General features: G+C 38.7%; 1 protein-coding gene across 6 annotated transcripts in view; it reads left to right on the top strand.

The window, feature by feature from the left end:
* Nucleotides 1-13,737, top strand: part of LOC100370393 (77 kDa echinoderm microtubule-associated protein-like) — a 47,572-nt gene that overhangs the window by 11,901 nt on the left and 21,934 nt on the right. For 3 of the 6 annotated variants that reach the window (XM_085490816.1, XM_085490819.1, XM_085490815.1), the window contains exons 1-3: nt 9,880-10,145; nt 12,929-13,081; nt 13,382-13,420. In XM_085490816.1, coding sequence (XP_085346942.1) covers nt 10,025-10,145; nt 12,929-13,081; nt 13,382-13,420 — 313 coding nt within the window. In that variant the 5' untranslated portion in view covers nt 9,880-10,024. Of the gene's footprint in view, nt 1-9,879; nt 10,146-12,928; nt 13,082-13,381; nt 13,421-13,737 lie in introns of those variants that run through there. The other 3 variants (XM_085490820.1, XM_085490818.1, XM_085490817.1) reach the window with 2 other exon arrangements.

The raw sequence follows: 13,737 nt of genomic DNA, 5'->3' as shown, positions 1-13,737 counted from the left end.
GTTGTAACTCAAAATCTAAACAAAGTCATCAATCAGTGAGTATTATGACAAGCAAAACAAAACATCAAGACGCGGAGAAGAGGTCAGCACAAAACTAATAGGTCAAAAGACAAAGCTGTCTCGCACTACCTAGGAAAACTTGCGAATGTTCGAAGTACAGGTACCCATTGGACAAAAGATACATGGAAGTTTAGCAAACTATCTCCCCGACCCAGTGCAATGTATCCGGTTAGAATCAAAGCTCACGTGTCCCTTACTTGAGGGACCAAATTCTGCCGTAAATTCGCCCTTGGATTAAAAAATAAAATGGGATTTAAGAAAATAAAATGGGACTTTTAAGGTGTATTTTGGCGTCATTTTTCGGACATTTCAATCAATCCTGCCGGCTAAAATAGAGTAAGTTTTACCGTAGTCATTGACGTCTGTCTATTCAAGAGTACACGTGTATGATTTTTATCGTGACTAGCGTGAGCGGGTAAGCTTCCTTTCGAGAATGAGCTGTTATCACTGTGAACAATGTTAAATTATTCTTCAGATGACCAGTTTATTTTTTAAAAACAACTAATTTTTTTATTTAAAAAAAATCATGCCGTTTTCGCATCAAAATCCAAGCCAAAATATCGTACTACAACATCAATCTTTTCCGCATTGCGTTCAATAACATTAACATATTTAAATAAGCTATGGTAATTTGAACACGTTGGCATCATCCAGCTTTTTGATTGGTTAATTAGCGATTTGACCTATTTGACCTAAGAGAACATGGCGGATATCCTACAGCATCAAACGTTTATACGAGACCGGAATCATTCGCTTACGATGAAACTAAGTTGACTTTTATTTGTATTTCATAACCATTCAACAAATTTATTTTGTGTACATTATTATAATCACTACTGAGTACAGTAATAATCAACAATTCAGAAACGCAGCATGCCGAGATTTTTGTGTTCGTTTTTATTTGAAACTTCGTTGATTTAGAATATATTTTCGTTACCAATAAAATAAAAATCTCTCAGTCAATCAGAAACCCGGATTCATGCCTTCGAGGAAGGTCCCGTTTGAACGCTCACATCGGGGTTTTTTTCGTTTGGGGGAAAACTAAAACTGGTCGCAATTTTCGAATAAGAATGAGTCGGCAATTTTTAGTGGAGTCGAAAATTTGGAGGTAAATAAAACACCGAAACCCGGCAAATAAATAGGCGATCGAATTTTTAGAGGGGTCGAAATTTTGGAGTTTTCACGGTACTAATTATTCCATTTCAATGAAACTTAGTACAAAGATGCTCTAGGACAATGTACAAACCTAATTAGTTTGGGGTAAAAATCTGTTCATATTAATTCCCTAATAAGCATAATAATTCATAATTTTTTGGTTCTAATCACATTTCAATTAAACTTGGAGACATAGATTTTCTGTTACATTGCGCAGACCTCATTAGTTTTACACTCAAATCTGGTCATATTAATTTTCTGATTTGCATAATTAGTTTTCAGCTAAGTAATTTCGAATTATATTTAATGTGTTTCCAATACTCTCAGCACATGGGAGTTCTTTCTAAGCTTTCTTTGATTTAATTAAATCTTACAGCCAATGGGAGCACATATGCTACAACCTCTGCTTACTTTGGACTAAATGTTTTGTTTTGTTTTTTTTTCAGGTGCAGAGCCAGATTTTTTTCTCAGAAAGCAAAGGCACTGGAACTACATGTATTACAAAAACATACCGGTGCTATTCACTGCGTGTCTGACAATTGTATAACGTTTCGCAGGTCCTCTTTTTTTTTTACTTTGAGAAGTTCTGTCAACCAAAGCATAAATATGTGTTTTCTCTGCACATAAAATTTCACACGATTTGTTAATATTAATGTATGATAATAAAAACTTGATAATATTCTTCTGGATTTTTGTACTTTATTTGTATCATTGTCGTATGAGAAGTAATCTTGTCCTTATTAGAGATATTGAAACTGATCCAGGGCCACAAACTAGTTTATCCAAACAGACACAACACTGACTCTACATATTTGCAGATCTGATTTGTATACTTCCTTGTCATTTTACCTGTTGTACTGGTTTGGTGCTATCTGGTTTCCTTGCTGAGAATAATGCTGACCTGGATGGAGAGTGCTATAAACTTGAAAATGCCATAGAAATCATGTTTGCCAATTTATGTCCATGCAACTTTAGAATGACAACTAGCGAAGGCAGTGTCATTCATGACTTGTTATCATAATGGTTTATTCTATGTTTTTAAAGAAATGTTTCTCTAAGGCAACAGGTCTGGATATTGAGTGTCACTGTAATCTCCTGACTTTTGTATGTGCTAATTGCAAGTCCTGACATAAAATATATATTGTCAAAAAAATAGTATGACATGTCTGGCACTACAAGATGTGGCTGTGTGATCTTTCTATCATACTGATAGCATGATGTCCCCAATCTACTATTACATGCACTCTCTTTTCTGCTCAGTTGGAATTATGTTTTAAAATATATTCCACATTGAATACTAATTTTTCATGAATATAAAACAAATATTAAAATACTCAGAAATCTGTTCTATTGCTTATAAATAAAGATTTTCTTTGCTCAATATAAATTATTTCATTTGTTAGTAATATTTCGAACACAGGGACTATTAATTACTATAATTAGGTAGGGTTAGATAAAAAAATTTCTATAATTTAGTTTTCACAAAGTACTTTTATTTTATGAAACAGCATGACTGAAAAATATAACAATTTTTATACAATTCTTTTGGGCAAACGTGATGGAAATGAAATGCTTTCACCAGCATATGGGTTCAAGGTAACATTATTGGCTTAAAGCCAGAATACTATTTACAGTTACTAAATCACCGCTTTAGGCTGATGCTACACAGCAACATTCCAAACATCAGTTCTTGATTAGTTTCACCAGTTCATATCATTAATGTATATTGTCAGTTTAAATTATTTGACGATTACTGTACTTTTGTTACTAATTGAGTGATAGAGGGCGCTCTAACAAGTTCTGGAAATATTCAGAATCATCATGTTATCAAATTACTGTTGGACATGACTGAAGAGGTAATACCAGGCAACAAGCTGGGCTTCAGATTGCCACCCTGTATACCAGGCAACAAGCATGGGTTCAGACTGCCACCCTGTATACCAGGCAACAAGCATGGCTTCAGACTGCCACCCTGTAAACCAGGCAACAAGCATGGCTTCAGTCTGACACCCTGTAAACCAGGCAACAAGCATGGCTTCAGAATGCCACCCTGTATACCAGGCAACAAGCATGGGTTCAGACTGCCACCCTGTATACCAGGCAACAAGCATGGCTTCAGTCTGACACCCTGTATACCAGGCAACAAGCATGGGTTCAGACTGCCACCCTGTATACCAGGCAACAAGCATGGCTTCAGTCTGACACCCTGTATACCAGGCAACAAGCTGGGCTTCAGATTGCCACCCTGTATACCAGGCAACAAGCATGGCTTCAGACTGCCACCCTGTAAACCAGGAAACAAGCATGGCTTCAGACTGCCACCCTGTATACCAGGCAACAAGCATGGTTTCAGACTGCCACCCTGTAAACCAGGCAACAAGCATGGTTTCAGACAGCCACCCTGTATACCAGGCAACAAGCATGGCTTCAGACTGCCACCCTGTAAACCAGGAAACAAGCATGGTTTCAGACTGCCACCCTGTATACCAGGCAACAAGCATGGCTTCAGACTGCTACCCTGTATACCAGGAAACAAGCATGGTTTCAGACTGCCACCCTGTATACCAGGAAACAATCATGGTTTCAGACTGCCACCCTGTAAACCACGCAACAAGCATGGCTTCAGACTGCCACCCTGTAAACCAGGAAACAAGCATGGTTTCAGACTGACCATGGACATACTAGAGATGGACGCTGCAGGGTGATTCATACCTGATAAGACGCATTGTCTTTCTATTGTACTCATCTTAAAATTATGAATAGGCAGACGTACTTTCAGTCTGACACCCTGTATACCAGGCAACAAACATGGCTTCAGACTGCCACCCTGTAAACCAGGAAACAAGCATGGCTTCAGACTGCCACCCTGTAAACCAGGAAACAAGCATGGTTTTGGCTTCAGACTTGCCACCCTGTAAACCAGGAAACAAGCATGGCTTCAGACTGCCACCCTGTATACCAGGCAACAAGCATGGCTTCAGACTACCACCCTGTATACCAGGCAACAAGCATGGCTTCAGACTACCACCCTGTATACCAGGCAACAAGCATGGCTTCAGACTACCACCCTGTATACCAGGCAACAAGCATGGCTTCAGAATGCCACCCTGTATACCAGGCAACAAGCATGGCTTCAGACTGCCACCCTGTATACCAGGCAACAAGCATGGCTTCAGAATGCCACCCTGTATACCAGGCAACAAGCATGGCTTCAGAATACCACCCTGTATACCAGGAAACAAGCATGGTTTCAGACTGCCACCCTGTATACCATGCAACAAGCATGGCTTCAGAATGCCACCCTGTATACCAGGCAACAAGCATGGTTTCAGACTGCCACCCTGTATACCATGCAACAAGCATGGCTTCAGAATGCCACCCTGTATACCAGGCAACAAGCATGGCTTCAGACTGCCACCCTGTATACCAGGCAACAAGCATGGCTTCAGTCTGACACCCTGTATACCAGGCAACAAGCATGGCTTCAGAATGCCACCCTGTATACCATGCAACAAGCATGGCTTCAGAATGCCACCCTGTAAACCAGGCAACAAGCATGGCTTCAGACTGCCACCCTGTATACCAGGCAACAAGCATGGCTTCAGACTGCCACCCTGTATACCAGGCAACAAGCATGGCTTCAGTCTGACACCCTGTATACCAGGCAACAAGCATGGCTTCAGAATGCCACCCTGTAAACCAGGCAACAAGCATGGCTTCAGACTGCTACCCTGTATACCAGGCAACAAGCATGGCTTCAGTCTGACACCCTGTATACCAGGCAACAAGCATGGCTTCAGACTGCCACCCTGTATACCAGGCAACAAGCATGGCTTCAGTCTGACATCCTGTATACCAGGCAACAAGCATGGCTTCAGACTGCTACCCTGTAAACCAGGCAACAAGCATGGCTTCAGTCTGACACCCTGTATACCAGGCAACAAGCATGGCTTCAGACTGCCACCCTGTATACCAGGCAACAAGCATGGCTTCAGTCTGACACCCTGTATACCAGGCAACAAGCATGGCTTCAGAATGCCACCCTGTATACCAGGCAACAAGCATGGCTTCAGAATGCCACCCTGTAAACCAGGCAACAAGCATGGCTTCAGACTGCCACCCTGTATACCATGCAACAAGCATGGCTTCAGACTGCCACCCTGTATACCAGGAAACAAGCATGGTTTCAGACTGCCACCCTGTATACCAGGAAACAATCATGGTTTCAGACTGCCACCCTGTATACCAGGAAACAAGCATGGCTTCAGACTGCCACCCTGTATACCAGGCAACAAGCATGGCTTCAGACTACCACCCTGTATACCAGGCAACAAGCATGGCTTCAGAATGCCACCCTGTATACCAGGCAACAAGCATGGCTTCAGAATACCACCCTGTATACCAGGAAACAAGCATGGTTTCAGACTGCCACCCTGTATACCATGCAACAAGCATGGCTTCAGAATGCCACCCTGTATACCAGGCAACAAGCATGGTTTCAGACTGCCACCCTGTATACCATGCAACAAGCATGGCTTCAGAATGCCACCCTGTATACCAGGCAACAAGCATGGCTTCAGACTGCCACCCTGTATACCAGGCAACAAGCATGGCTTCAGTCTGACACCCTGTATACCAGGCAACAAGCATGGCTTCAGACTGCCACCCTGTATACCAGGCAACAAGCATGGCTTCAGACTGCCACCCTGTATACCAGGCAACAAGCATGGCTTCAGTCTGACACCCTGTATACCAGGCAACAAGCATGGCTTCAGAATGCCACCCTGTAAACCAGGCAACAAGCATGGCTTCAGACTGCTACCCTGTATACCAGGCAACAAGCATGGCTTCAGACTACCACCCTGTATACCAGGAAACAAGCATGGCTTCAGACTGCCACCCTGTATACCAGGCAACAAGCATGGCTTCAGTCTGACATCCTGTATACCAGGCAACAAGCATGGCTTCAGACTGCTACCCTGTATACCAGGCAACAAGCATGGCTTCAGACTGCCACCCTGTATACCAGGCAACAAGCATGGCTTCAGTCTGACACCCTGTATACCAGGCAACAAGCATGGCTTCAGAATGCCACCCTGTATACCAGGCAACAAGCATGGCTTCAGAATGCCACCCTGTAAACCAGGCAACAAGCATGGCTTCAGACTGCCACCCTGTATACCATGCAACAAGCATGGCTTCAGACTGCCACCCTGTATACCAGGAAACAAGCATGGTTTCAGACTGCCACCCTGTATACCAGGAAACAATCATGGTTTCAGACTGCCACCCTGTATACCAGGAAACAAGCATGGCTTCAGAATGCCACCCTGTATACCAGGCAACAAGCATGGCTTCAGACTACCACCCTGTATACCAGGCAACAAGCATGGCTTCAGACTGCCACCCTGTATACCAGGCAACAAGCATGGCTTCAGTCTGACCATGGACATACTAGAGATGGACGCTGCAGGGTGATTCATACCTGATAAGACGCATTGTCTTTCTATTGTACTCATCTTAAAATTATGAATAGGCAGACGTACTTTCATCTTGGCTGAGTTGCCGCCCGATCTTAGTTTTGATTTTTCACGACAAGATTCGAATATTAAATTTTATATTATATTGGCGAAAAAAAAAAAAATTCAGACCTTGCCCGTGAGCTGGTGCAATGTTAAATTGTAAATCAAGGGTTTAACGCAGATCCGTATGTTCTAGGCAAGTTTACGAGCATGTCTGTACCGCTCTTCTGCATTTGTTAACAATTTTAATTTAATATTGCCAATAAACCCGGTGTGAGCGGATGACGATTTTTTTATCCAATGTTCAATTCAAGTGAAATTTCCAGATGGCACAAAGCTTAAAATGTTCGGAAAAGTTCGGCCGCCGTAATTCAATGTTAAACATGGACTTCTTTAACATTAGCTTACACGTTCATGGTGGGCTCTCGCGAGAAACAATACTGCTGTTTGTCCTCTTCAGGGACGGCTGAGTCGACAGTTTCAGTGTCTTCAATATCAAAATCATTATTGTCTAGTTCTAAAATGTCGGGATCAACAAAATCTGAACCGAAACCAAACTTTCTGTTGCCTGTTCGTTGTCATTTTGTTTTCTCTTGACGATCGTAAACAGATCGTCGGGGGCGTTCGGGACAAAACGAAGATGAACCGAGCTATAATCGTGCGTGTTCGTGATCGTTCCCCGTGGACAGGAAATTATGCAGACATGATCTGGATTAACAGTAATCTGGTGGCGGCACCGCAGATACATCAAAGCGAGTAAACACCGTGCAGCGTCCATCTCTAGTACATCCATGGTCTGACATCCTGTATACCAGGCAACAAGCATGGCTTCTGACTGCCACCCTGTATACCATGCAATAAGCATGGTTTTGGCTTCAGGCTACCACCCTGTATACCAGGCAACAAGCATGGCTTCAGACTGCCACCCTGTATACCATGCAATAAGCATGGCTTCAGACTGCCACCCTGTATACCAGGCAACAAGCATGGCTTCAGACTGCCACCCTGTATACCAGGCAACAAGCATGGCTTCAGACTGCCACCCTGTAAACCATGCAATAAGCATGGTTTTGGCTTCAGACTGCCACCCTGTATACCATGCAATAAGCATGGTTTTGGCTTCAGACTACCACCCTGTATACCATGCAATAAGCATGGTTTTGGCTTCAGACTGCCACCCTGTATACCATGCAATAAGCATGGTTTTGGCTTCAGACTACCACCCTGTATACCAGGCAACAAGCATGGGTTCAGACTGCCACCCTGTATACCATGCAATAAGCATGGTTTTGGCTTCAGACTGCCACCCTGTATACCAGGCAACAAGCATGGCTTCAGACTGCCACCCTGTATACCAGGCAACAAGCATGGCTTCAGTCTGCCACCCTGTATACCAGGCAACAAGCATGGCTTCAGACTGCCATCCTGTAAACCAGGCAACAAGCATGGCTTCAGTCTGCCACCCTGTATACCAGGCAACAAGCATGGCTTCAGACTGCCATCCTGTAAACCAGGAAACAAGTGCCACTTCAGACTTCCACCCTGTAATAATGCAGTTGATGTTACATGCTATATCCTCCCCTCCCACAAATTGAATGGTTTGTTCCAAACTATATACTAATATTACTTTTACCCTGTACTGTCATGTGTATTCAGTTGCCTATAAAAATGTTATGTTTTTTAGTGTTTTTAACCAATCCTGTATACACCAGGTGTAGAATAATAAAGATTGGTGAACCCTGAAATTGTCCTACCTTATTGTTCTTTTCATTGTCAATATTTTGTTATGTTACGATATTATTTTTTATTAGTACCATCATAATGAAGTGTACTGACTCTATGAGTACTCTACTGGTTTTATTGTGTTGCTTTAATGTCTTTTAAAATAGAAACAAAGTTGCACTTGGACTTTCAAAGACAAAAGACAAGAATGTGAATTTTCACAGAAAAAAAACAAATGTCAAATGTCTAAAAGTTTGGCAGTAAAACTAAAAAGTGATTTTTTTTGTGTCAAGCAGCATATGTTTATTTAAACTGAATCAAAATTAAATTCAAAACATACAGAAAAACAAAAAGAACTTATTTGTACTGCCCTCTATCTTTCTTAAGTGGATATGTTTTTTAAATGAACTGTCTGACCTTGTGACCTTCACTAGTTATATGAATTATCTGCTGCACATGTATTACACTGTAAACACGTCAGTGATGAATGCAAGTACTAGCAATATTCTGGGGATAGGTGCATCAACATGTTTGTCTTATAATAATTCAAAATATATTTCTGATCTTGAAGGATATACAATGTATGGGTGGGAATTAATCCAATCATTCAGCATCAAGGATACATGACAAAATTTAAATTACCTTTTTTTAGTTAAAATTGTATTAATTATGTACAATGTTAGTTGTTTGAAATTAAATTAAAAACCACCAAGAGCATATATCTAAACATGTCTGATTGATTTAAACCTGTACTGATGTTACATCATACATTATCGATTTCTATAGTGCAGTGCAGTGTTAAGCGATGCATTATCAAGACACTTTAATTGGCAATGTTGAATCTAATACAGTGTCTACTCTGTGATTGGCTCTGTAGAATGGTTTTTCCAGTGCATGCGTCTAGACTAAGACTGCTTATTGAATAGAGAGAATGGGAAAAAAGCAGTGTAAATGTTCAGACAGTGTTGGTATAAGATTTACACAGAGAGAAAACAGTCATTGTGGATTTAGCAGGTGACGACCTCATTCGTAAACATCTGTGTTGTGTATGGATGATGCATTACATGTAAAGCAGGTGTGCTGACGGTCGGTTGCCATTTATTGAGGATGTTCTTTCTAGACTACAGCATCAGTTACGCCACACTTGTTGTAATAGTATTACAATGTCATCAGTAATACCAGATGTACTCTTTATTAAAGGAACAGGACAAAAATAGCATTATAAATACCAATGCTAACACAACTTAATTGAAATGCGATGGATCAAATTCCCACTGTAGGGTTATCTATAGCCCGACTGTAAGTACAGCTACTGAGTAGCTTTCACCCCCATATCAGAGTGGGTTGATCCACATGCTGTTTCTCACGAATAAGTTTGGCATGCTAATAAAAGACAAACTAATAAGATTCTGAATGAATAGAAGATTTTTTAACGTGGTGTCTGAGTTGAAATGATAGTACGTGCAAGTGTATTTGCGTTTTGACACTGAGGATATGAACTATCCCAGTCTAGACGATAACACTAGATATACAATTACCCTTGGAAATATCTTATAACTGTGATCATGGCCGAGACATTGCAGCAACCACAATCAGGGAATCTTATAACAACTGTGCAGCAACCTGAACATATCAACGTCAATGGTATAGTAGAGCTGGATACTATAGATGAAGAAAATGACTGGGGTAATGTGTTTTGTCAAAATCTATTGCTATAAGGTGTTAATTATGAGTATATACATGATATAAATTTGTCTAATAAATTAGATTTATTATTGACATGTTTTATACAAAGTTGCATTAAACATCATCCTCATTCATATTTGTCTGTCATGTAAATTTCACTTCAGTATTTCTTCAAATTCTCAACCTAAATTATACATTTTTAGTTGATAGATAATTCATTACTATTGACAGTCAGGAAATGTTCTTTTCAACCAGCATTCATAGAAATTTGGTGAAATTGAAATATAATAATCATGTCATTTGAGAATAAGATTAATGTGAAATAATTAATCATAATTCTAATTATCAAGTCATATCAATAAACTTATTTTCCCAATACAATTAAATGTGATTTGACTATTGTGATACGATCATATGATATTCTTTTTCTTTTAAAATCTACTAATACTTGACAAGAATTTACTGGATTTAGTCTCATTTGCCTTTAATAGGCGTACATTATATATCTACCGGTAATTCCAATACCATCTTTTTATTTTATTTTATTTATTTGTTTGAAAATTATCTGAATTTCGTATAGTAGCTACAATTATGAATTTTCACAAAATTATATTGATAAATTGTACATTAATATTAGGTATTGTTCATAGTGTTATTCTTAGTGATTCTCTGCACATGCTACACATTAGACAGATGCCATCAAAATTCTTCTGTTACATTGACCTTTAACCTTATCATGTTCAGCTGGCCAATGCCATGTGTCGGCATTACATGACAACAGTTTATTACAAGAACAAATGTAGCCAATTCAAGATGTCATTGTTGTAAACACTCTATTCATCTCAACAAAAGGGGCTGACACCTTTCAAATGACTCATCATGGGAAGGTGTGTAAGTGATTCCTATTCAGGCTGATATTGTGTAGAGAAACAGACACTGAGCAGAATTTTAAAATCGAGTCTCTGGTTGTCTGTTGCTCACTATCATAGGCCATATACGGTTGTCTGTTGCTCACTACCATAGGCCATATATGGTTGTTTATTGCTCACTACCATAGGAGTCTATGGTTGTCTATTGCTCACTACCATAAGGAGTCTATGGTTGTCTATTTCTCATTACCATAGGAGTCTATGGTTGTCTATTGCTCACTATCATAGGAGTGTATTGTTGTCTATTGCTCACTACCATAGGAGTCTATGGTTGTCTTGCTCACTACCATAGGAGTCTATGGTTGTCTATTTCTCACTACCATAGGAGTCTATGGTTGTCTATTACCCACTACCATAGAAGTCTATAGGTGTCTATTGCCCACTACCACAGGAGTCTATGGTTGTCTATTGCCTACTACCATAGAAGTCTATGGTTGTTTATTGCTCACTACCACAGGAGTTCCTTGTTGTCTATTGCCAACTACCATAGGATTCTGTATAGTCATAAAGGTCTTTGTTTTGAGGGCCCAAATTTATATTCATAAATATTTTGCAGACCATCTATTGTTCGTGGAGTGTGTTTATATAATTCTTGATTTATCCAGCATGGTTTATAATTTGATAGAATGATTTATATGTGTGATATCACATGTCTCTAAATAGTATGTTGTAAAAACCTAGCAAAGGTTGGTATTTATATTGGCCTCACTATTCTTACATATATAAATATGAATACACATAATATTTTCATAATTCCACAATTAAAAAATTTAAAGGATTTTATTTCCAAGTTGCTACAAATATAATTTGTTTTTTAATTGAATTTACCAAGCAAAACATACAACTGTTGAACTTAATTTGAAGTCTGTGTATATCATCTGTGTGTGTTTACCTCCTTGTGGAGTGTATGTGTGTGTGTGTCCACAGTAATTATCACAATAATAACAGGTATGCCAGCATTTGTGTCACCTGACAATACTTCATTGTTAGCATATGTGTCTATCCTATTTCATTTATTCATTTGGACATTCAAAATAGTTTCTTGAGTACAATGCTATTAAAAGTATTTTATAACTTATAATTATTTTGATCTGAAGTATAAATTTCAAACATGAATCGTTTGCTTTTCACAAGTTACTTGGGAGTTATATCTATAGATACAGTGTCTGTGTACATTTTTATCTGAAACAAATTCACTCATGTGTACGTATGTGACTGGACGTTTGTAGTTGTGTAACCTCAATGTTCAGTAGGTATGGACAATTTCTATGATTAAAATGTGATGTATTGCAATTATGTACAAATAATGATCTTACTGATCACATTTTGCAAGGTGACAAGGGGTTGTTTGGAACACTATCGTTATTATTCACAAATCTTGTTCTTTTCACTGATCACATTACCTCCAACCAAGAGTCAATATTTATCTAATAGTACTGAAAGGGCAAGTTTGTTAGTGGTTGGCTGGCTGGTTGGTTGGTTGGTATTGAGTGGTCTTGTCCTAACCTCAACTCTACTTGGAAAGTTAAACTCATTTTCCTAGATTTAGTGTTGATAATGTGGAGATTTGATCCAGAGTATTCACAATATTTTTATTTTGACTCATTCTACGTTGACACAATCTTGAAATTTTACTTTATTTGAATAAATATACATTATACTGAACTTACAAAAAGATGTAAGTATGGTAAAAATAAGTCTTATTTTAATCTGTTTTACAATAAATACAAGTTTTTGCTTTATGTACTTTTATTATATGTAAATGTATATGAAGTGGTATGGTACGAATGACGTTCAGCCTCTCATCAAATCAAAACTGACATAAAAATTGTTTTGTTTTTTTATTTATTTCAGAGGATATGATTGATGGTGATATGGCAGAGAGGCTCTCACTCTTAGAGAAGAGAGTTTCACAACAAGATGATGAGATCGTCTGTCTTAAGACGGCGTTAGCTGACGTTGTTAGAAGAATGTCAGCGTTTGAAGGCCGGAGAACGGCTACTAAACGTAAGTTCATTGCATGGTTCATCCATTATTGCCAGGAGATACTCTATTGACAATTATTTGCTAGGACAAATGATAAAACTGGATTAAAGGAATTAATATTTTAATATTTTTTTAATACACACCATAATCATCATAAATTTGGAATTTCACAAATCTGAATACCAAACTCAAAAGGTATGATTTGTGTTTAAAAAAACTATTACAATTCCTTATTTTAATTTCACCAATATTGTTTTATTTGTGATCATTGGTATTTAAATTTGTTTCCATTTATTACTTTCTTGTATGCTAACTATATAGCACCACCGTTGACTTTGTTGAAAGATGCACAAAAATCAGGTAACACTGTGTATATGCATGATTTTCTATCACCACATAACATTTGAATCTACATACTGCTTTATCTCTGCAAACATTGTACCTTACTGCAATCGGATTACCATCTTCAATAAACTGTAATAGTCGAGTATAATTGACAGAACAATACATCTATGATTTTGTGATTAACAAATAAAATTTGTACATAATGTAATAACAGTATTTTATATAATAATAGCTTAGGTTTACTACTAAACATTGTTTATTTTACCAATTATTCAAAATTTTGAGTCTAAGACTTTTACTCATTTGTTGACTTAGCTTAGTTGAAACAGTTA

The sequence above is a fragment of the Saccoglossus kowalevskii genome, chromosome 2, assembly GCF_978046115.1.
Source record: "Saccoglossus kowalevskii chromosome 2, keSacKowa6.1, whole genome shotgun sequence".
Taxonomy (NCBI): Eukaryota; Metazoa; Hemichordata; class Enteropneusta; family Harrimaniidae; genus Saccoglossus; species Saccoglossus kowalevskii.
The sequence above is the reverse complement of the archived record's forward strand: the minus strand, read 5'-3'. Positions and strand labels throughout refer to the sequence as shown.